General features: G+C 40.5%; 3 protein-coding genes across 4 annotated transcripts; all 3 read left to right on the top strand.

The window, feature by feature from the left end:
- Window positions 1-4300: 4300 nt before the first annotated feature.
- LOC148849200 (putative B3 domain-containing protein Os03g0621600) lies at window positions 4301-6008 on the top strand. 2 transcript variants are annotated; one of them, XM_088951452.1, is made up of 4 exons: window positions 4301-4547; window positions 4639-5032; window positions 5120-5238; window positions 5378-6008. In XM_088951452.1, exons 1-4 carry the CDS (start codon window positions 4404-4406, stop codon window positions 5780-5782), a joined length of 1062 nt encoding a protein of 353 aa, XP_088807578.1. In that variant the 5' UTR covers window positions 4301-4403; the 3' UTR covers window positions 5783-6008. The 2 variants fall into 2 exon arrangements, with proteins under 2 accessions (XP_088807578.1, XP_088807577.1); XM_088951451.1 differs by having other exon boundaries at window positions 4639-5041.
- Window positions 6009-6402: 394 nt separating this feature from the next.
- On the top strand, window positions 6403-8435 carry LOC148849199 (B3 domain-containing transcription factor VRN1-like). The gene is made up of 4 exons (XM_088951450.1): window positions 6403-6516; window positions 6955-7519; window positions 7773-7987; window positions 8181-8435. The coding sequence occupies exons 1-4, from the start codon at window positions 6403-6405 to the stop codon at window positions 8433-8435; spliced, it is 1149 nt and encodes a 382-aa protein (XP_088807576.1).
- A 14893-nt stretch (window positions 8436-23328) lies between these two features.
- LOC148849198 (uncharacterized) lies at window positions 23329-24200 on the top strand. The gene is made up of 2 exons (XM_088950855.1): window positions 23329-23468; window positions 23568-24200. The coding sequence occupies exon 2, from the start codon at window positions 23588-23590 to the stop codon at window positions 23969-23971; it is 384 nt and encodes a 127-aa protein (XP_088806981.1). The 5' UTR covers window positions 23329-23468; window positions 23568-23587; the 3' UTR covers window positions 23972-24200.
- The last annotated feature ends 612 nt before the right edge of the window (window positions 24201-24812 follow it).

The raw sequence follows: 24812 nt of genomic DNA, 5'->3' as shown, positions 1-24812 counted from the left end.
CAACTGTTCAATGTATTGACACAAGATAACGGTGGTTCAATCCCAAATAAACATCTGTGATAAAAGAAAAATCCAGATGAACATCTATTCAAATAATTGATGACCAGATGCTCAATGAACTAGGGTAACTTTGACTAGTGTTGGCCACCTTCTTCTAGCGGCAAGGCAGGCTGATGGGAGACCAAGAGCTACAATGGTTTCCTCAAAAAAAGAGCTATAACAATAATATTTATTAGGGTGGAATAATGATGCGAAGTAGGGATCACGATTGTGTGGAGCATTCCACGATTCTTACCCGTGGAAGAGATTTTGCGATATAGTGTGGACTATTCCACGAGATATTGTGGTTCGGTCCACACTATATTGAACTGAATGATGGAAATAGCTGTAGTGTGTTTTGAAATACAATATATCATGGATAACCATGATATTGAACACCACCTTAATGAGAGGGGATTAAATGGGTGGAAAGTAATAATTGAAGTTACGCTTTCAACCCTTACCATTAGAAATAGACTAAATACACAAATATAAACAATTTAGTAGCCATTAAAGCTGACATTAATGTTGTAATAAAATGACTTTTATACCCTTTCTCAAACAAAAAAAATTGTGGATAATTTTAATCCAAAAAAAAATTCACTCTACATCCACACTTTTATATATGGTATATATATTATATTTATTGAAAATCAAATTATTAAAGAACCTGCTTTTTTTTTTTTTTTTGAAGAGGGTGACCTCAGAACTACCAAGGCCAGAACCCACCCTAAAACTGGCCATTATAGGGTAGGTTCTAGTTCTAAAAACTTGGAACCAACCCCTACAAGGTAAGTTTTAGGTTCTGCCATGAAACTGAACAGAATTGACCCCTGCTGTTTTTTAAATCTATATAATTTTATAAATGTCCAATCACATGTGAGAGAAATGTTCTGCTATAGGGTAAAATATTTAAGCCTCTCCTAAAATTTTTCATAAATACTACATAATGCCCACAGGATGAATTTGTAACTCTCTCGCCTCCAATATACCATACAAATTAGGTGTAAAGAAAATGGTGAGATTACTTTTCTGTGAAAGAATAGTTGCATGTTGGCCAAGCATAGATCCTGAATCTTAGTGCACCAGGTTTTACAGAGTTGCTTGCACAGCTGTGTGGGTCCCTTTGGAGTATGCCAAACATTTTCCCTGGAGAGAGATTCTAAATGTGTTCATCGTTTTGCTTTCTTTTCCAGAAACGTCATAGAAATGGACCACATTACTATTTATATCTTTTCTTGATTTGCAAGAATCATGAGGAGTGAAAGAAAAATTAAAACTAAAAACAAAACAAAGCTCTCTGTATTTCATTGCATATTAAAATTAATATATACAATTACAATTTCTATTTTTATACAGTTTATTATACTAAATTCAATAAATTAATCCAAAGATTTACCAATAGGCAACAACAATCAAGATTTGAGTTTCATCGATTATGAACCAATTAAGATGGAGTATTGAGTAAAGCAAAAGAAAAACCAAAACTTCAAATATTTTGTTAGTTTGAATGAACAATGGAGTTGCATTTCTTTACCTGTCTACACGTGGATTCCATGAAAACATAATCTAAACCCTTTAGGAGAAATTTTAAGACATTTTGTATATAAGCAGTTGATGTTGTCTGATCCGAGGTGTCTCAAGTCAAGATCGCAGTCAAATAATCTTATCAACTAGCGAAGCCGAGGTGGAAAGACGAATTCATGCAGTGAGATCTGAAACAAGAAAGTGATCAGAGGCCCAAAGAGTTGTTCCTCGGGTAGGCACTCCAACGCTCAAGTCAGTAATGGGAGATGGATGGTCGGGCCGAGTAGTTGAGAGAAACGTGCTGATTTGAATAGAGGGAGAGTAACAATATGGAGGCTGAAGAATCAAAAGTTCCTTACCTCGAGTGAGGGTTACCTACTTATAGCTGAGAATCCGTATCCTATTTGGATGAGGCTTCTGGAGTTGTCGGGGATAAGGTTGTTCGTCGAGGTCTTCAAGATAAGTCTTAATCCTCGACGGAACTATCCTCCTTATCCATACATGGTTCTCCTTTCTTGGTTGTGCTTATCCATCCTACGTGGGGCCAACATGGCCGAAGAGATAAGACGGGCGCAAAGGTGACATGCGGGATCAATTCAACCATAACCCATACACAGCCAGATGTATATCTTGCAAAAAATATAATATAAAACAAAGGTGAGATTTTGGAATGAAATCATGGGCATATATTTGTCAGATTCATGGGAATGGGGAGATGGAACTTGGTTTGAACTGAAAATATTTATATGGATCAATAAGGCTGCTTTTAGTTTAAAGGAAAAAGTTGGGAAAGGCAATTTGTGTAGGTTTCCCTCCCTTTTCCTTCCTTTCCTCATCTTTTCCTTCAAACCAAACATAGCCTAAAAGAACTTAGTGTCAGGTTCAAAGAAATTGATGCTCAAAATGTTGGAGTTTTGAGAATAAAAAACAGAAAAAAGATAAAAGTGATGTTGTTGGCTTGGTGTTGGAAGAGAGTACAAGTATTCAAATTCATTGTGGATGGCTCAATTGAGATTGACCTCTAGGCTCTGGGCTCTGTTTACTTTGAGGATTCACGAAATTAATTTTTTTTTTTGATTTTCAAATTGAGTGAAGAAGATGAGATCGGCTTCAGTCAGTGCAGGGCCCTTCGAACAACCTTTACAGCCTTTCATGGGAGATATTCCCAATGCAAGGCTATAAAGGTTTTCGAACAGGCCTTGCACCGACTGAATCGAGATCGGCTTCAGTTAGTGCAAGTCCTGTTCAAACACCGTTCGAACAGTCTTTACAGCCTTGCATCGGAAACATTTCCATGCTTGTATGTTTTACTTCATGGAAAAATATTCTCAATGCAAGGCTATAATGGTTGTTCGAATGGGTATTGCAGTGACTTAATTTGGTTTCGAAGATGATGATTTAAATGGATCGTTTTAGGCCCAATTTTTATTAGGTATATATACGGATTTGCTAACTGGGTCATTTTATTTTAAATTCTACTTAAAATAAATAAAAAAGAATTAAATCCAATAAAAATTATTAAAAATCAAAACAAATGTATCTAATAAAAACTAATAAAATTAAATCTAATAAAAATCAAAACAAGTTTATCTAACAAAAAAATAAAATTCATTTAAATATAATTTAGAATAATAAAAATTAACAAACATTATGGAAAAATTAATAGAAGTTTATCTAACAATAAAAATCCAAAAACAATGTAAGGGTTAGGAATTGGAGTCTGCTCCTTACAAAGCCCTCCTCAAATTGACCTCAGCCATTCCAACCGTGTATATATTGAAAAAATCTCTCATGAATAATAATAACACACAAGTATACATGCTGTGCTGTGAGGTTGGTGTGAGGAGCGCTTTACAAAGACGACTAGATCTCGTCTCCAAACTTAGAATCCATTTGAATTTTGCCCAATTAAATATGACATAAGTAGAGGTAAGGTAAAAAATATAATAAAGTGGTACTTGGCACCCAAAATTTGAACTAAAATGTTAAAAAGGATCAGTTTTAATGTTCCTCCAACTCCCAAAATTAAAAATTTTGTTTAATTTTTCTTTAAAAAAAAATCTACAATAGACCCAAACGTTCCCACCCCATTTTACTACACAGCATACCTCTTCTATTCCCACCTCATTTTCTTGTTTAACTCCGCATGCAGTTGGAAGGTGCTGTGACAATGGTGTGAGGACTGAATCCAAATTCATCTATTATAGGTAGCACGCTAACAGTGATGAATGGTGAATGAGAAAGAGCTCATGGCTGGTTTTGGATGTTGGGGTGCCTTAGTTGTGACCGTTCTTTGATCCCTTTGAGGAGCATATTGCATACAGAGATTTCTGCAACAAAGAATATGCAGATCGATGCACCCACTAATTTGTTGTCAATCCAAGGAGCGATGGTGCCGCAATTGACTGATTTTGATATTATGAAGACTAATTAGACTGGTGAAGGGAGTATGAATCATTCGACCGTTGATGCCACAATTGCCTAATTTATTTTCTCGACCGTTAAAACCAAAATCTGTGCATGCATGGCGGGTATCATTAACGTTAATTCCAATCCGATGGTTTCAAACCTTTCAGTTTTGATGTGATATACCCGACCGTTGAACTTCTAACAGTCACTGCAGGGAGAACCAAGGAACCCAGCAACGGTCTGGATTTTGGACGCCCTGATGGATGATGAGCGTGCCACTGCCATGAGTATTATTATTATAAAGCCGGTCTTGCTTCGAGGAGGAGAGGCGACTTCCTCTTGGTTTTGCCATTACTATAGTCTCTCTCTCTCTCTCTCTCTCTCTCTCTATATATATATATATATATATACATGCATAGAGTGCTTTCATGGTGGAAATGCCCCCAGTGACTAAAAAGCTGCGACAGCCTAGACCAATTGCTGAAACAAAAATACGTAGAATGACAAACCATCGACGCAACAGGCCTTCCTTCTTCAAAGTTTTGATCGCCCCCAACTTCTCCAGACTGCTGGTGAGAAGAGAGGATTTTCTTTTGTACGTGTAGCTCCTATATGTTGTATTTAATTTGACATTTTCTTCATTTTTCCTTTTAATTTTTGTAGAGGATACCGCCACCTTTCATGAAGCATTTCTGTGGATCAGTGCCCGAAACATCCATCCTCAGAAGTCCAACCGGAAAACTTTGGTCTGTAAGGGTGAAAAGGATTGAAAAACAATTCTACTTTGAAAAGGGTTGGCAGAGATTTGTGAAACATCATCGATTGGTGGCAGGGGACCTCTTAGTTTTCAGCTATCATGGTGATTCCAGATTCACTGTTAAAATATACGACACGAGCTCTTGCGAAAAGGAATTGCCTTTTCTGCTTTCTTCATCGTCAGCTCAGACAACCACTACCACTCAGAGTGGTCAGAGTAATAATCTCCGGCCAAAGAACAAAAAGCAAGGCAAAACAAAGACCAAATCCACCACCAAAGCAATTGTTTCTACTAGTAAAGGTAATGGTGGTAAGTTTTTCTTCAGCACAACACTGACAGTCGTTATCCATGCAACGCTTCTCATATTCATGATATATATGGACGCAGTTGGCCGTGCTACACCAAGGAGGCAACCAAGAAACGAGGCGATTAAAGCAGCCTCTTCGTACAAAACAGAATTCCCACAGTTTGCATCACTGTGTGGCAAGACTAGCAGAAGTCACATGGTGCGTTTTGGTCCTAAACTTCTAATTTTCGATATTCATCTTTGGACTGTCAGAGGAAAGATGCTTATATATTGTTGTTTCAAATGTCTCACCCAATTTGAATTTCTTCTGTTTATGGTGGTGCACGAAATTAATGAAGATGATTCCAAAGGCGGTGACGAAAGAGGTAGGGCTGACAAGCGAGGGGAAAGCCATGCTTTGGGATCCTCGGGGGAGGTCGTGGAGCGTCAGAGTTCATCCAAGGAGCGATGGCCGAGCTGATATTTCAGGCGGGTGGCCTGCCTTTCGGAAAGCCAACAACATAGTACAAGGTGATGCCTGCAATTTTGAGTTCATCCGAGGGCCTGGGGTCGTAATCTGTGTCAACATTTTCCGGGAGGCTGCAGGATTTGGAGAACTCGCACACTTTTCTAACCAGATACCACGCCCACCTCCACCTTCTACAGCCACAGTGCTGAAAGCGTTGCCATGTATCACAGAAGAGGACGTATCTCAAACAGATGCTGGCGGTAGTGGGGAAGTCACTTCTGTGGAACTCAAGTAGAAAAGCAGAAAATATTACTTTTGAACTTTCTTTTTTGGGTTCATCAATCAATCACCTTAATTAATTATTTGGATGGTAGAATCAAAGGAATTAATGCACGATCTTTTTATCTGGTTGAAACTGAGTGCATCAAGGTGTAATTTTGGCATGCAGTTGAACAGGGTTATAATGTTTTAATTTTTCTTTAAAAATGTCAGAGAGGCAAATGGCCTTTAATTTGGTGTGATTGACAAATCTTCTACTGCTCTGACATCCATATTTGAACCAGGGGATTTCCTCTGACATGGATCTAGTTAAGGCTGCAAATCAATATCAGTTTATCTGAATCTGAACTTGAATTTAGTTAATGTATCAGCCGATTTAAATTTCATCAGATGCATAAAATTGGAAATGCTGACAACGGACAACCCCGCTTAAATGATGACTGCGGATCGAGGGCTCGACAGTCAAGACTTTCTTTCTTTCACTGTCAGTCTATCTTGAGACTGGCTGAAATGATGGTTAATTTTTAACTTCTCGAGACAACTAACAAAGATGGAAGCATAGCGTCTCTCTGAGACTTACTGGTTGGATTTCGCCGCCCTTCAGGAGGTTGGTCGTCGTATACGTTGGCAGAAACAATGAACCGTCGCCGGAGGCGCCAAGATAGCTCCGATGTTTCATCAATCTCCTGGGTAAAGAGTTTTCATTTCTTCAAGATAATCCATTCCTCCATTCTTCAACAACGACAACTCGTAAGTCTCTCTCTCTCTCTCTCTCTGGCTTTTGTTACCGGTACACGATGATGTTATCCATGTGAGATTTCTGTTTGTTTAGAATGTATGAGGCATCAACTCCCCTTCTTCCTCTACAGCCTCGTTACCTCCTGCCCATTCTCTGTACTAAAAATCTCAATCCCAATGATCTAGAGTTAGAGTTAGACTGTGACTGTGCTGTCTCTCCATCCAGTTCTCTGTCTTGTGTCGAACCTTGCCCTGGTTTTGATCCAGATGGTAGGCCCCAAATGAGGTTTGCTCTGTGTCATAGGCTCTGTGGGTCCTTTTTCCACAGAGCCATCTTGGGATCCTAAATCAAATTTAACCCAACACAACTCGGATTGTATAGGAGGAGCCTCCCTTTTCAACTCACTGGGAAGACTGAGCCAGTTGCTCCCTTTTTTTTTTTTTGAACAGGTGATCCCAGAAAAGTTTGTGAGGAAATTGAGGGGAAATCTCTCTACTGTTGCAGTCCTTACCGTTCCCAGTGGTAAAGTATGGAGAGTAGGGTTGAAGAAGGTGAATGGAAAACTATGGTTCCAGAAGGGTTGGCAAGAGTTCGTAGAGTATCATTCTTTAGGCGAAGGGCACGTCTTGGTTTTTAGATATGACGGGAATTCACATTTTCATGTCCTTATATTTGATACCACAGCCTCTGAGATAGAGTATCCATGTGATCGTACTGAGAATCATATAGAAACCAGCCTGATACCATGCAAGGTAAAGGAAGAAATATTGCAAGAGGATTCTCTGGAAATCTTGGATGTTTTTCCACCTTCCCTGGGAAACCCTGCTTCTCTAGCTACTCCAAGCAGTAAGGGTGTCATTAAGGAACGACTAGAAGATCAATGCACGACTAGAGGAAGAAGAGAAAATCACCCAAGATGGTCAAGGAAAAGTGAGCCGAGTTGTGGAACAAAGAACCATGGCAATGGCAATCCACATCCACCAGCATCGAGTACTCCTTCTGTTGGGCATAAAGGTAGAATTGAATTAATCCAGTGAGAAACTTTCGAAGTTGAAATTGAATCATTTCAACCATCACTCGATCAAGATTCTAGGTTTGGTCAAAAAACTGTTGACTTGATAAAAACCGCTCGACCTGAACAATCAAACCATGACTTCAACCTGGAGGCAAAAACGGTTTGGCCTCCGGATAATGTTTTTGCATTATTGTTTTAATTTGGAGTTTAGAGCATTATCTCATCTCTTTTGATTAATTGTTGAGTGCAAAGGGATGCATGGTTTTGCAGAGACGGAAAAAAAGAGTGCAATCACAAGTGGAACCAAAAGGCGCCCTGATTCTAGGGCTTTTGCAACGAGGGGTTTGACAATCCAAGAAAGAAGTAGAGTTGGTAAAGCTGCAAGAGCATTTAAGTCCAAGAATCCTTTCGTCTCGGTTATTATGCGTCCATCATATGTTGGTGGAGGAGGAAGAGGATGCAGTCTGGTCAGCTCCTTGGCTTATTCCTAAAACAGATATCTAAAAACATCATTCCCAGATGGGAATCTATGCAAAATCTTCACATGGATTTAGAAAGGGTTGTATAGAGTAGAGAGATTAAAAAGTTTTTTTTGTTTTTTTAATTAGGTAAATAGTGTAGCATAGTGATCTACTGAAACATGAAATCATGGTCGTGCAGGATCTACCAATGGAGTTCTGTAGGATATATTTGACGGAGGAGATGCAGAGGAACATCAAAATGGAGGATTCTGACGGGAGATCGTGGTCCGCCCGGCTTTTCTTTGAAGGAAATGGTGCAGTGAGGATATGCAAAGGTTGGCGTAAGTTTGTGCGGGAAAACCATTTGAAATTAGGTGACATCTGCATCTTTGAGCTGGTTGAAAGAAACCCCGTCAAGCTGAAAATTGTCATCTTTCGGATGGCTGAGAATTAGATTACCCCTAGTCCCTATGACACCAGTTTATATCCAACAAATATAATGTAGGTAAGCTTATTCCGTAAACAATTAGGAAAAATCTCTCAAGTTATCTCTGAGTTTTAGCAGTTTTTAATATTTGCAAAATCCCTTAAATACAGTTGACAATCATTAACCACTAGGGATGTCAACGAATTAGGTATGGTATGGGTTTGTCTCAATCCGAACCCAACATGACCTGATTCAAAAATACGTCATTATGAACTTGCCCTGTAGCATTTAAATTGTATGTTTTAACAAGTTTTGAAAACTTGAAAGCTTTTCTTTATAGATTCTAAGGTATTACTTTTTCTATTTAAAGAAGGGGAGAAAACCAAAATCAACTTTAGGGCTACGGAATAAGAAGTCAAACTGTCAAACGACGAACAGTGAAAATTAACAATTGTTGCGGTGTAGGGATGAAGAGAAAAAAAAGGAGAGAGAAAAGAAGAAAATAAGAAAGAAAAATGAAGAGGAAGGAAAGATAGGGAGAAAGAGAGAAAAAGAAAGGAGTGTCCATCGGTCTTCTCGGCTGACTGAACCAGTCTCCATGATGGAACAGCAATTGCCAGCTCCCATTTCCAAGTTCACCCAAATCTGCATTCTACTTGATCAAAAACCGAAAGAGAAAACTAGAACCCTCACTTTGTTTAGTGGAAAATTAGAAATCAGACTAAGATATAAAGTTGATATTTACTTCAAAAGACTAATTGGCTGTTTTGGCCACTGGTTTCGTTTCAACTGTTTGGTCCAAGTGGATGGCCTGTTTTGACAAAATAAATTAAAAAATAAAAAATAATTAAAATTTAGAAATGGCCAAAAACCATTTAAACGGTTTGACTGTTTGGATCAACGGTTTGTTGGTTAATTCAACGGTTTTTGGCCAGGGACTGGGTTTGAGGTAAAATGGAATCAGTTGCCTGAATGATCTGACTGTCTCAACAGCGGTTCAAAAATCATGCTACACTGAGAAAGTGTTACCTCTAATGGTTGATGATTGTGAAAAGTTTACCAACAGTGTCGACTGGTAATAGGAAAAATAAAGCAGTTGACCTCTCCTTTAATATATATACTAACTGAATAGAAATCATGTGCTCGCAAACTCTATAAATTGAGTTCCCTCTTGATGTTTTCCCTGTTTTCTTCACGCTTGACACTATAACCAGCAAACCAATCCAAGCATATGGAGAGGTTGCAAAGCTAGTAGAGTGGCTACTATGTTTCTAGGTCTTTTTTAGAGCTATCCACTGAATGCGGGAACAGATTTTGCATGTATCAGAAATGATGAAGCCGTTATTGCTAGTAAACTATCAGTGGTGTTGCTATGTCTCTAGTACTTCAAATTAAAGATCATGCAGTTACAGACCATGGGTGTTGCATGCACACTTCTCTATTATACTCAAATTGGTTATGTATGCAAAGCCAAATCTCTTCAGAGTGGGAACACAACAAAGACAATATTTTTATAAGGAGGCATTATTGGCAATCTTCTGTTCCTCATATGGGGTTACAAATCTATTATATTGTTAATGGGTTTGTTGGATGTGAAAAGGCTAAATCGGCTAAACTAAAATATTTTCATTGATTCTTAAGACAAACCTCAACCCACTCTGGACACTTGCACAAAAGTAGATGACTTGGTAGAAATCTGAAACTAACATTACATACTCACCTATGATGTTGATGAAGGTCAAAAGTGTTGGATCCCTACTATCGATGACAGCTTGAAGCTCAACAAGTGTAATTGGAAACTAGATCTGCAAGAAAAATGATGTCAAAGGGCTTGGGGGGATTTTCGAGACCAGGAACTTCGACGTTCAAGTGAGTATCGAGCTCTTCAAGGCGGTAGAAAGCAATAGGGCAGGAATCAAAGCGAGAGTGTGTATGCATATATGTAAGCGTTCCTTTTGAGGGTGAAGGCTTACCTTATATGGACCTCGAGGCTTGGCTGAGACGTGTCTTACATGTTCAGGCACTGCAGGTGTTCCTATTCACTTCCCCACGAAGTGGGGTGAGCGGGCTTATTGTTGCCAAGTAGGCATTGTGTCCATTTATCTTTCGGGCCAGTTATCTGGTGTGAATGGAGAAGAGTGAAAACGTGCCATATGCAAACCGAGTGAGTGCTTTAGGTTGTGGGCTGCCCAGGTCTAACAAGTAGGTTGAGAGTATAGTCAAACCGAGTGAGTGCTTTAGGCCAATAGGTCAATTTGTCGGGGTGCGTTCAAGTAGGGTCTTGCCATGTGTTATTGAGGTGTCATAAAGTTGTTGCCATGTGATCGAATATCATTGGAGGGATAAATCGTCCCTCATCAATTACCCCTCACTTCCAATCTCAAGGTGAATAGCTCAAGTGATGGAAGTCGTTTGGCTTGGGTCGAGTTCTCAAAATGTCATGGATTCACACCGGTTTGGGATTGTCTAGCAAGTCATGTCGCCTTCCGCATGGATTTCATGCAAAAATTAGCTTTCACAAATGCCAGAAAATATGCTAATCTAAATTTGGACCTTAATAGATGAATCGTCGCTAACTTTTAGACTATTAGATCAAAGATACCTCAACCGTAAATGATCCGCTATCCCCATTTATAAATAGTGAGGCCAAGGGGGTCCATTTGCACTTGTTCACTGTGGAGGAGCGTTGTAGAGAGGTTGAAGAGATCAACGTGTGGTGGGAGAATACAGTTAGAGCTAGGTCGATTTGGTCCCTTAGCCTTTCTTGGTGAGTTTCCTTCTCTTCTTTACAATTATGTCTAGTTTTGGGTTTGAGTGTGAGGAGCGAGCTGGCGCCTAGGTTGAGAAAGGGCCCTCAGTCCAAGAGCATCGAGGTTCCCATAAAAGGGCCTCGTCCTCAAGAAAGAAGTCAGAGTTTGTCCAAACTTGACTTACTCTCGCTAACCTTTGGTGTATTAAGGAGTGGTACCATGTGTTAGGGAGTGGTCTATGTGTATTTCAATGTCAGGCTTAGATTTTCTCTCCACCTTTTCATCTCAAAAGTCTTGAACTATTATGACATCACCTTGGGCCAGTATTTCAAAAATTTTGTAGGGATTTGTCATATAAAGAAGCTTTCTAGTGAGGAGGGCTTCTTCTCCCTATCATTTTGCTCTAAACATAAGCTACCAGATGGCCTCTCTAAGATATCAGATTGGAAGGGAAAGTTTTTCTCTATTCCAACCGAAGGAGGGTAGCTCTTCACCTTGGATTATTTGGTTGAGCAGATGTTGGTTTAGGCCAGTCTCAATCCAGCGGGTAGGTTGCCTCTCCATGCTTGGATTTTTTTCGTTGTTTTACCTTAGGCTTACCTTGTAGTGCGATATGACGCATATTATTTCTTGTAGGAGAGATGCCACATGTCAATAGCGTTGGAGTCTTTAATGCCCTTAGAAAGAACAAGAGGAAGGTCAAGAAGGGCAGTTCTTATGGGGTTGTGGACGATGAGCCTAGGTTGGCTGAGCAAGTAGATGTAGAGGTCATCGACATTGACATTGACAATGTCAAGAAAGGCTGAAGGATGTGCCCAGGAGGGGGAACACAGAGTCCGTCAATTCGGAGGTCCACCTTGCTGAGCAAGTCTCTATAGCCCCCAGTACAGAGATGGATGACACATCAAGCCCCTTTGTTGGTGTGGGAGAGTAGTGTGCAGCTGAGTAGGCACTAGTGTTTAACCCAAGGTGATTAGTGAAGACTACTGACAAAGTTTGGGATCCGAGAGTTGTGCTCGATCTATATAAGGGGGTCCTCCTCTCCAAGTATGTAAAGGAGTTAAGCAGCCAAGTGCCCCTTGTCCTCTTTGATGGGCACCAATAGGAAAAGTAAACTCGTGCTCCTGCCAATATGAGGCTATGAGGAAAGACGTAGAGGACTCCCGAGGAAAATTGAAGGTGGCCAAGGTGTTCGAGGCTCTAAAGGCCCAAGTGGAAGTTCTTCGAGTTGAGGTGGAGTCTAGTCTTGCTGCTTTGGAGCAGGAGAGGCAAGAGAAAGGCCAAGTTGTTGGAGAAGTTGGCCAATGCCGAGAAGAGTATGGCCATACTCATTAGTGAACTTGAGCAAAAGGAGGCTAAACTGTGTATGGGAGGATGAAGCTTAGCTAGGAGTTGAAAGTGGCCAAGGATAAAACCATCTAGTAGTACACCGCCCCAAAGGAGTTCCAGGTCGATTGGGATGAGTATGCTTCTACCTACATGAATAAGGGCTTCAAAATCTGTCGATAGATCATGGACACGTTCCTGGAGTGTGACCTAGGAAAGTTAAAGTTGTCAGTCGTTACCGAGAGGTGCTGAAGAAGGCAAACAAAGAGGACTCTGAGGAGGTGGAGGATACGAGGACCGGGGTGACGAGGTGGTTGCCAATGATGTGCTCCCAGTGATGTTTGCCTTGACCATTTGCCTCTTTTCTTTGCTCTTTATAAATATGAACTGATGTATCCTATGCTCAGAGCTCAACTTTTTCTTTCCTTTTCTTTTTTTGGCTATGTACTAGAAGAATTTTATCAACAATGAAATGTGCAAGCCTTTTCTTTTATGCCTTTTTGTCTTTTGAATGATTGATATGAATCCGAGCTAGTCGAGTTAGCCATAACGTTTCCTGACCAAGGTTATGCAAAGCAGGGTTGCATAAGCAAAGGTCACGTAAGCAGCTTTCAGGTAGTTTGGTAGTTCTTCACCCGAGATATCCTGGCCAATTAGGGCCAAGTTACCCAACCTAGTGTTAACTAAAACCGGTTTGAGTCTTCCAACTCACAAGGTCGAGCCGAGTTTGGCAAAATAAATCGAACTGAAATTAATTGGTTAAGATTATGAAATAAATCGAATTGGTGAAGCGAGCTCAAAACTTTAAATATAATACCCTTTAAGGTTTTTGGTGTTTCATGTATGGGGTACCAACCTTCCCACCTATTGCCTTGACAACTTTGTAGGGTTCTTTCCAGTTCGGATTGAGTTTCCCAAAACTCGAATTGGGTACCATGACCTTCCGAAGTACTGGATCACCAACTTGGAAGCAATGCTCTTGATTCGGGCATTGTGGTAGCGAGCTACTCATTGCTAGTAGGCCACAATTTGGACTTAAGCTTGTTCTAGAGAGAGAGTTGGTCAGTGGTTACCACCAGAAACAAAGAGGTAGTGAGAGGAAGATAGATAGAGAGAGAGAGAGAGGGGGAGAAAAGACATACTCCAGAGGTAGAGAGACAGAGAGAGGAAGATAGATAGAGAGAGGACCTAGTGGTTACCATCGGAGATAGAGAGACAGAGAGGAAGATAATGAGAGAGAGAGGACCTGGTCAGTGGTCATCATTGGAGAGAGAGGTTGGTTGTGATAGTGCTTGAGTTCACCTTTGAAAGTGAGAAAGGTGTCTGAGTTCGCTGGTGCTTGAGACTATGAGAGTGAGAATGAGAAGACAAAACTATGAAAAGAGGGAAACTGGGAAAGGTTAGTTGAGTTGGGGAATAGGGATTTAGGCTTTAGAAACTAGTTCGACTGGGCTGGGCTCGAGTTGGGCATTTTTGACAAATCCTGAGATAGGCTTTTAGGCCTGAGGTCAAGCCTGTAGGCTAAAAATCATGTTCAAAACCGGTCGAGGGTCAGGTCGGCTCGGGCTACCCGACCTATGAACAGGTCTATTTACCACAAATTCCTTCATGGATCTTTCTGAGCACGTACTCCGCCTTGGTGGGTCAAAGACATTAGAGGCAAGGAAAAATGAAGGACTTTTGGTACAACTGGTCATTGATAATAACGTTGCGAGAAGATTTGCGCTTGATCTTCTCGATTAGCAGATAGCATTCCCTACTACAAGTACTCCAAGAATGGAATCGATCCAACTCAGCTCCATCTCTTTACTAGAGTGATTTCGACCTCTATCGCCTTCTCTATGCTAAGGCGCAATTGGTCTTTGATGTGAATTGTCCTCCAAGCATTGTCCATAGAACCATCTAGCTTTAGTGGATAGAGAATGAACCAAACTACTGGAAGAGCTTTCGTACCTTCACTAGATACTTCATCATTATCGAAGCTTCGTACTATCCGTTGACTTGATTAATGTCAAGCATGGATTTGTTGCATACTTCTATATTCTTCACAACGATCTCCTTGGACAGTGATAGTCTAGCTATCAATGCCTCGTACTCAGATTCATTGTTTGACACTTAAATCTGAACTAGAGGATGTATTCTAGCTTCACTTCGTCAGGTTTGAGCAGAATCAGGTTGGCACCACTACTTTTCTAATTGGACAAGATATCTATGTGGAGGCTTTAGGGTTCTTTTGAGTTGGATGAAGGCTCCACACTGGTGGATGTCTCCAAGCTGTTTGGTGGTTTGCTTGGGTTTGGTATCACCAAGTTGAAGGTATGTTTAGTAGTGAAGTCGACTAAGACCAAAGCCTTGATAGCTGGTTATGGCTCAAATTGGATATTAAATTTGCTAAGTTTGATCACCTACTTAGTGAGTCTCCTTAATACTTTGGGTTTCTACAGGACTTAGCACAATGGCTAGTTGGTTAGTATGATGATAGTGTGGGCTCAAAAGTAAGGTTGCAGCTTCCATGCTGAGATAATCAATGCAAAGGCGAGCTTTTCAATGTTCGGGTACTTAGTTTCGGCGGCATGTAAGTCCCTACTTACATTATAAACAAATCATTGCACTTTCTTTATTGTCTGAAACAGTATTGAACTAATGACTTTGTCATTAGCAGATAAATATAAGTAGAGTTCATCTCCAGGCTCAGGCCTCATCAATAACTGAAGCGAGTTGAGGTACTCTTTCAGTTCATTGACCATGTATTGACATTCTTCGGTGCATTAGAAGTCCTTTGCCTTTTTGATTTTTTAGAAAAAGGGTAGACATCTTCCTGTTGACTTGGACATGAAGTTGTTGAGTGTTGCATCTCGGCTAGTGAGTCTCTAGTCCTCCTTGATGGATCTCGATAATTGCATATCCAAGATTGCTTGAACCTTCTTGAAATTAGCTTTGATGCCATATCGAGTTACTATATAATCAAGAAAATTTCCCAACGTGATGCCGAACATACACTTGTTCAAGTTGAGCTTCATTCTATATTCTTGCAATACCTAAAACACTTCAGTTAGATCGGCAATATGCGAGCTAGAAGTTTTGCTATTAACTACCATGTCATCAACATTAATGTTAATGTTCTTTCCTATTAAATCCTTAAAAATTTTATTTATAGGATGTTGATAAGTTGCTTCGATGTTCTTGAGACTAAAGGGCATGACTCGATAATAGTACAATCTAGTTTTTGTAATAAAATTAGTTTTTTCCTCCTCTTAGGGGTCCATAAAGATCTAGTTGTAGCCCAAAAAGACATCATGAAGCTTAACAACTTGAATCGTGGTGTCAACTAGATTATCTATTTGTAAGAGTGGGAAACTATCATTTGGGTAAACTTTGTTTAGGTCGATATAATCAATGCACATATACCACTTCTTGTTTCCCTTCTTGATGAGCACCACATTGGCTATCCAATCTAGGTACTTTACCTCCTATATGAAATTGGCATTTAGGAGTTTCTCGATCTCCTCAACAATTGTCCTCCACTGATCTGGGGTGAAATTCCTATTCTTCTATTTCACATGTCTAAAATTCAGATTCACGTTAAGTTTATGAGTAATAACAGTAGGTCAATACCAGGCATGCTAATGGCTACCTAAGCAAAAACATCAGAATTTAGTCAAAGGAATCTAATCAGTTCAGTTCGAAGAGGATTTGAGAGTAATGAGCCAATTTGTACCTTCTTTTCAGGGTTGATCTTAGAGCGAGGCATTGAACCTACCTACTCAATAGGCTATCATCAGTTGTCACCGATCTTGTATGATGAGTCTAGTTCAACAGCTAACAATTCCTTCCTTTTTAATGCTAGCACATAATACTTTCTTGACTTGAGTTGATCCCCCCAAACTACGCCAATCCCTTGCACAGTTCCATTGAAAGGTGGTAAGTAGAAATGATAGCTCGGAGGGCATGCATAAGAGGGCAGCCTAATATAACATTGTATAGTGATGGTGTTTCAATGACTAAAAATTGTGTCATCATAGTAGCCTTGTTTAACGTGATCCCCGTTGTTATTGGTAGGTTGATCTTCCCAATTGGATGAACTATGTCCCCACTGAATCTGTTCAATGGTATGTCAACAGAGCTACCATTGTCTATCAAAATGTGCTTTGCCTCATAGTTCGCTATGATCATTTTACCATCAATGCATCGTTGTGAGATAAGTGGACATACTTCAGATCTTCACCCCTGAACAAGATCATTTGATCTAGCTTTGACCGCTTCAGAGGTGAGCTGCCTTTTACGGACTGAAATTCTCGAACTGATGCTTTTCATGTGGCCTGGCTACACCCGGCTATTGCTCATCCACCAATGATCATTGTGATTACTTTTGTGGATGCTTTTTCCTCAACTTCCTTTTAACGGTCTTTAGGCTGCAAGACAGGTCGGGTGTCTCTCTTGATGATCTGCTTAAGGTAGCCGCATTAGATCAACAACTTGGATCTTGTTCTTCAAGTCCCAACAATACTCTGAATCGTGTTCAACTGTTCGGTGAAACTTGTAGTACCGGTCTTGGTTTCTTTCCACTAGGTTACCTATTATGCATGCGATTTGCATCAGGATCTCACACCTCTTGGCATTCAATGGGGTGTAGATACAGTACCTTCTGGGAAAGGTTCAAGGTCATCTAGGTGGTGTTCAAGATCGCTTGGACACCTTCACTATAGCTTCGCTTGCCAATTCTTTCACCTCGGTCCTTGTCCTGATCCTTCATTTTCTTCCTTTCCCCTTGGTCACTATATGCACAAATGACCTCTTCAGCGTTCATGTACTTCTCATCCCAATTGAGGAATTCGGTCATGTTCTAGGGTAGCTTCTTTGCTAGGGAGAACTGAAGGCGACATTCTTTAACCCCATGGGTGGATACTACTACTGCTATTGTTGGTTCGAGGTCGCAGAACTAGAGGGCTTCTGAGTTAAATCTCTAGCTATTGGATGTGTATTAGATAGACAACGATCTTTGGATGTCATTGGCTTGTTGCAAAGTGTGCCACAAATAGGTCACTAAACTAGTCCTAGCTCTTATTGGAGCTCGGTGCAAGTCTTGAGTATCACAATTAAGTTGTTTTCCGGAGTGTGGTTGGGAAGGCCAAGCACATGCTTGCCTCTAAAGCCCCATGTAGTAGCATGAGTGCCTAGAACCTTTTGACGTTGTCTAGTGGGTCAGTGGTTCCATCATAGGTCTCTAGGTCAATGTTCTGAAGTCTTTAGGGCGTGCCTTCGAGAGTATCTAAAGCAAGAGAGGTGACATCTTGGTGAGATTTAGGGAATCTGAGGTGTCAAACCAACTAGGTTCACAATCTTTGGATGAATCAACACGGTGATCTTCCCTAGGAACAAGTCAGCTCTTGACATGTACACTTCAAGGATGCCTTCTATATCTGTCCTACCTCGAAGTTCCTACGGAGTGTGAGTTATTCGACCCGTAGGAAGCATTCACCCTAGTCCCTTCCTTGGGTACATAGGCACGACCCCATTGCTCTGAGGTGTAGGTTCTAGCAAGGTTCTGGTGGGGGAGATACAAGGACTACTTGAGGTGCAGGAAGTTGGACATTCTAGTTTTGCATTGGAAGTTGTCCACGTATTGGTACGACAGGCGGCTCTTGAGGTGGCTACTACTATACTATGACTCCGCATTCCTCCCAGGCTTGAAGGCAAAGCCCATGCTTTTCACCGGTTGCATGAGGTCCTTGAACTACTCTCCATTAATCCCCCACGGTGTCATAGAGGCTCGATGTTTTGAGGTTGTCCCCTGGAGAAAGATCCACCAGTGGGTTGAGTCTCCTTGTTCTTAAAAGTAGACATAATGATGGATGATAGGAGGGAACAACCTTTTGTGTTGGGTAGTTCCTATAGGTGATAATTAATGAAGGTTGAAAGTGTTAGATCCCTATTGTTGATGATAGCTCGAAGCTTGGCAAGTGTAGCTAGAAATTGGATCTACAAAAAAAAGGATGTCAAAAGGCCTAAGGGGATTTCCTGGGCAAGGAACTTCGACGTTCAAGTAAGAACCAAGCTCTCTAAGGTGGTAGAAAACAAAGCAATAGAGTAAGAATCAAAGTGAGTGTGTGTGTGTGATATGTGAGCTTGCCTTTTGAGGGTGAAGGCTCACCCTTATATAGACCTCGAGGCTCGGTTGAGATGTGTTCAACACATTTGGGCTTTTAGTGTCTATCCCTAAGTTTCTTTCGGGATGGACTTGCGCGGCACTGTTTGTGTCCTTATCTACTTCCCCGAGAAGTGGAGGTGAGTGGGCTTATCGTTGCCAGGTAGGCTTTGTGTCTAAGTACATTTTGGGCTAGCTATCTGTTGTGAAGGGAGAAGAGAGAAAAAACGACACATAGGTCAGCGGCATGTTGAGGTCAGAGAGGTCCCTCATGTCACGGGCTACCTAGGTCGAGCAAGTAGGTCGAGAGTGGTGTAGTCAAATCGAGTGAGTACTCTAGGCCGACAGGCCGATCTGCGGGGGTGCTCTTAAGCAAGGTCAAAGTTCGCTTGGGCTTCATAAGCTGACCTGTCGAGGTGCATTTAAGTGAGGTCTTGCCACATATGTTTCCAAGGTGCCATAAAGCGTTTTTGTCGCCATGTGGCTGAATATCATTGGAAGGGTGTGAACATCCCATTGAAATTGGGTGTCACTTCATGGCTATGAGAGGAGCTACCACCCATCAACAACTTGAACAAGGGAGTTATGGGCCTCCCAAGTAGAAACAAAAGATAATGAAAGAGTTGACTCCTAAACCAAGATTAAGGCATGATTCTAGGCATCCAAGGGACGAAGAGGGAAGGTATGAAGCACCCCTCTCCCTTTTGTCTTGTGAACGCCAATTCCAAAACACTAGTGTTAAAATTCATAACTAAATCAATATACAAAAGGCTTCCTCCAATTCAACAAGAATGTTAACATGGAGATAGTGTTCTCTCACATGATTCAATCTCTTCTTTCCCTCTTTCCGGGTTTGAGAAGCCCTTAGAGGAGCAAAGGGGCGGGTGTCTACACACCCTCCCCCTCTTTATCCAAGGCCTCCCACATTCCTACTTGAGGTAGAGAGAGAAGGGACCATGAGGAGCACAAAATTCCACAAGCTTCCCTCTAAATCATATTTAAGACAATGCTATCATTACTTAAACAAAATCTAACCATAACAACCCACAAGAAACCTAACAAAACAGGTTTGATTTCAAGAAAAAAAAAATCCAAGTCAGAACTAACTCCACTCAACATGCATTAATCTGATAAGGGAAAAAAAAAAGAAAAAGAATCCACACTAAACAAACATAGGAAAACCAAATTCTATCTATCAACTTCATCCATCATTGAACGAAATAGAGAACAACAAAAAAATAAAAGAAAAGAAACATAGATCGCATAATATGGTGGAGACCTTAGAGAATATAGTGGAGGTCTTAGAGAATGTTGGGACTGTTTTGAGAATGCTTTTGATGGATGTACAAACTGAGGTAGGACGTCCCCTCTTCCTTCTTGGCTGAATACGGTGGAGACCTTAGAGTGTCTTCCCTCCTTTGTTCTTCTTCTTTCTTCTTCTTGTTCGTCTTCTTTTTTCTTTAATTTTTGGGTTGGAGATTGAAAGGGATGGAGGATGGCTGAAGTTTGATGGTTATTAGGTTCAAGTTAAAAATGTTAGAGGGAGGAGAAGGAAGCTCTCGGTCATGGAGGTTGGGAGATTAGAGGAGGAAGAAGATGAGAGGGAGGGATGAGTGCCAGTATGTTCATTTGGTTTTTCATGGGGTTTTCATGGTAGAGGAAGATAATGAGAGAGATGCAAAGAGCTTGAGGGAGAAGAGATCAATTAGAGGGAGAGTTCGGTGGTCTCTTGTGTTGTGAATGACAGTCCCCCCTTGTTAGGTTGGTTCAATTAGGTTTTATCTAGGTTTTTTGTTTATGTTATTTTCAAAACCGAATAGAGACAGCATCGGTTTGGTTTGGTTCAGTTGGGATGGTTTAGTTTCATTAGAACTGAATTGGCTTTAGTTTAGGGTTTGGTTAAACTTGGACTGAATTTGGAGAGTTTTGGTTTGGGTTTAAGTGTGGGAGATTAGGGTTTTGGGCTTGGTTTTCAAAAGAGATGGACGACTGGGATGGTTCGATCCTAACCTAAGGGATGGGGGCTTCCTAGATTACTCTTTTTCCTTTTGACCGAATTTAAGGCAAGGAGACAACTTCCCTCAAAAGTTTCCCGCTTGTCTCCCTATTAATGGCCTAAAAAGGGGGAGTTTTAAATTTCAATTTAAATTTTGAATTTGAGGGGGAAATGAAGAGGTAGTAGCTAGTGTTTTAAAATTTAGGGTTTTGGGATGTGGAAGTGAGGGTTAGGCCAATCCTAGGGTGGAGAAGCAAGGGGGGCTCAAATCTAGGGCAAGGATTGATTCTAGGTTTAGTGGAGGCTTTAGGTGGTTTCTAGAAATGTGCAAGGACTTAAGTGAAAAAAGGGGGTTTTGTAATGAAAGGGCAAATCCAAGGGGTTTGATGTGTAGGATTCAAGGGTTGAGGTTAAAACTCAAGATGTTAGGGTTTATCTCGAACAACGACATCGCCCGAATTAAAATCTTCGTAGATGGAGGGGTAAAATGGGGAATTTTGTAATGAAATTTTCCAAGGGGGTTCTAAGGTGTTCGAAAAGGGCAATGATAGGGTTTGATGGCCTCGAGGAGTGTGCTAGCGTGAGAAATCATGATTTGGAGTGTGTCGAGCAACAAGAGCTGTTGAATCGGGATTTTTCTTAGTGGAAGGGTAAAATAGTCATTTTGGATTTAAAACGGATGAGGATTTATCCAGGTGTTTAGGAAGGTGATGATGTGGTCTAGGTGTATTGAAGGGTGTACCGTAATGCAAATCTTGAAATAGGAGAGTAGCGGCCAATAAGAGCCCTCAGTTTGGAATCTTTATAGATGATGGGTAAAATGGTCATTTTAGGGTCTAAAATTTGTTGGATTGTCAATCAAGGGGCTTTGATGGGGTTTAATGGTGTTGGATGATGCATGCCAATGGATATTTTGAAATTGAAGAGTACCGGGCAATAAGGATGGTCCATGTGGAATCTTTTTAAGTGAAGGGTAAAATGGTCATTTTAAGGTCTAAAATGTAAAGGATTGTCCATCAAGAGGTTTTGATGGGGTTTGGAGGTGTCAAATGATGTACAACGATGGATATCTTGAATTTGGAGAGTATCGGGCGATAGTGATAGTCAATTTAAGATCTTTTTAAGTGAAGGGTAGAATGGTCATTTTAGGGTATGAAACGTGATAGATCATCGATCAAGAGGTTTTGATGGGGTTTGGAAGTGTCGGATGATGTGTGGTGACAGATAACTTGAATATGGAGCGTATTGGGCGACGGGGATAGTCCATGTAGAATCTTTTTAAGTGAAGGGTAAAATTATCATTTTGAAATCTGAAATTTGATAGATGGTCGGTCAAAAGGTTGATGAGGGTTTTGGTATAGTTCGAAGGTCTCGGTTAGTGTGTTGTAATGGAAATCCCGGCCAAAAGGATCGTCGATTTAGAATCTTTGTAAATGAAGGGTAAAAAGGTAATTTTAAGGTTTGAATTTGTATGGATGGTTAATCGAGAAGTTGATGGAGGTTATGGTGGGGTTTGAGTGTCTCTGAGAGGTGTCGTGATGGAAATCTTGGATTTGTAGAGTGACAGCCAACTAGGATCGTCAATTTAGAATATTTTTGGATGAGGGGTAAAATGGTCATTTTAAGGTTTAAAATTTGGTGGATGGTTGATCGGGAAGTCGATGGAGGTTTTAGTAAGTTTTGGGGGTCTTAGATGATGTGTCTCAACAAAGATCTTGGATTTTGAAAGTGATGACCGATAAGAATAGCTAGTTTGGAATCTTTATGGATTAAGGGCAAAACAGTCATTTTTGGGTCAGAAATCTGGTGGATGGTCGATCAGGGGTCTAATGGAGGTTTTAGGAAGGTCATCTTGGGGGAGTTGTCGTGATGGATATCTAAAATTTTGAGAATAGCGAGCAATGATAATGGTCGATTTGGAATCTTTACGTACAAAAGGCAAAATGGGAACTTTTGGATCTGAAATTTGGGCAATGGGTATCCTGGGGTCCTTGGAGTCTAATGGAAGTGTGCGATGGCTTTAGAGGTGTGGGAATCGTGAGGATCTAAGTTATGAGTATTTTGGTTAATGAGGGGGCTTGAAATGGAATCTTAGGTTGATGAATAGGTAAATGAGGGAATTTTAAGTTTGACTTTGGTGGAGTGTCATGGGTTTGAATTACAAGTCTGTTGTGAGGGTTTTATCATGTCGGGGATGTGTGGGTCGTAGGTTTTAGGTTCGAGAATTGTCGTAATGTTAAGTTCATCAAAATGGAATCTTTAATGGATAAATGGTGAAATCAAGGGATTTAAGGTTGAAATTTGGTGTGATTTGATGATAAACAACTTTTCTTTTCATGTGATGGAGTCTGATCGGGTAACAGGTGCAGTGGTGTGGTACAATCGGAACTATCAAAAGGGAATCTTGTGGATTTGACGATGAACTTAAGGCTATCTGATTTGAAATTTAGTTTCTTAGGGTTTTGGCATATTCTAAATATGTTGATAAGGTCTGATTGGGCAATTGGAGTGTGAAAAATCGGTTAGAGAAGGGGCCAAGCAAAAATTGAGTGTTGACAAGGGGTAAATCGTCCCTCGTTAGATGTCAAGCTTGGTTTGTTGTAGAAATTTAGCTATGTAGATTATTCCAATGGAAACGATAGTGTGAATATAGCTGAGTCTTATTTTTCTTGGACAACATACACTTCTCTCTCTGGAAAGGAAGGCTCATCTAATCTCTTCTTCTGTGAACCAACCATATTGAATTCGCCTTATCCAAACTCTTCCTACACTCTCCCCATACAAAGTCTCGTTTGCTCCTATTCTCTCTACAATCCCATAACCAGAGTAGATCATCGCCAAAGGTAAATAAATCCACCATCTCATTCATGTTGACAACTTCAAACACAATTTTCAGTTTTCATAGAAATCTCAAACCTTTTCTATGCATGGTGTTTTTGTAGGTTGTGGGTTCTCTGCAGAAATGGCAGTCGCTTCCGCTGCGCTCTCTGCAGCTACGTGTACAACTGCTGCCATTGTAAGCTCCTCCAATCGCATTTCCACCCAGAAGAAAAGGAGCAATGTGGTATACATAGGACTGAATTCCTTTGGGGGGTTGAGAGCCCACAACAGTGTAGCGGCTTTAGGCCTTACTGAGTGCACGGAACAGTCTTTTGCCAAGGTCGTTAGCTCATTAAGATCAACATCCAAAAGCAAAGGAAGAGGTGGGGGAGCACTTTCCTCTACCTGCAATGCCGCTGCTGAAATATTCAGGATTGCAGCAGTCATGAATGGACTTGTTCTGGTTGGGGTCGCCGTGGGTTTCGTTCTTCTACGAATAGAAGCATCTTTGGAGGAAGCGGAGTGAGAATTCCAGCCAAATGACTAATATTTATTTCTGTTATATCCCAATCAAGACCATGCTTTTCTTTTGTTGTTCATTTTGAATGTAAAAGTAAAACTCGATTGTTTTGGCTGTACAAGTACTAGACCACACATTTAAACCATGAGAATAGTTTTTGAGTCTTACCAAAAAATATGAAAATGTTGCATATCTAATTATCAATAAAGCTCTTATTTGATTGGACAGTTTGTCAGATTATTACCTCTCTCGTGGGTTAAGTTATTTCAGCACAACATATCGGTAAAAGTATATGTCAAAACAAATTCAATATTTTCAAACTTGGTCAGTTGGTCACAGTATTTGACTATTTGGTAAACTGCAAAGGATACGATACCCTTTTATCGACGATAAGGTTGTATTTGGTATCATTGCTACTTCTATTAGAATGGTTTAGAGTTTATTAACACAGATTTTTGATAAAATTGTCATTGTTTATGAAAAAACCACTTTTGATATTAAATGCAAGTATCATTGCCACTTCATGAAATGTGAAATTTGATATTTCTAGACATCAATCTAATGCATATATTTTTGGGTTAAATACATTGCAATCCAATGCAGAATTTTGAATTACAGCCCCCTATAGCCCTACTAGTAGCCCCCTATAAACTACATCTTACCCGTAGATTTGGCATCAATCCACGGTCGGGATTCATTTCCTGTAAGGTGGGGCTAAAACATTCTGACTTGGACTGATCAGTCATTCTCCCTATATTTTTTCAATGAAAATGGTTATCTAATAGAAAACAACAATGATACCAAATATAATCCTGGTGTGCGAGCAACCTCAAGATTATTGAAGATT

Source organism: Nelumbo lutea, chromosome 6 (assembly GCF_056320005.1).
Source record: "Nelumbo lutea isolate HS-2025 chromosome 6, American lotus-T2T, whole genome shotgun sequence".
Lineage (NCBI taxonomy): Eukaryota > Viridiplantae > Streptophyta > Magnoliopsida > Proteales > Nelumbonaceae > Nelumbo > Nelumbo lutea.
This window is presented reverse-complemented; position numbering and strand designations above follow the sequence as displayed.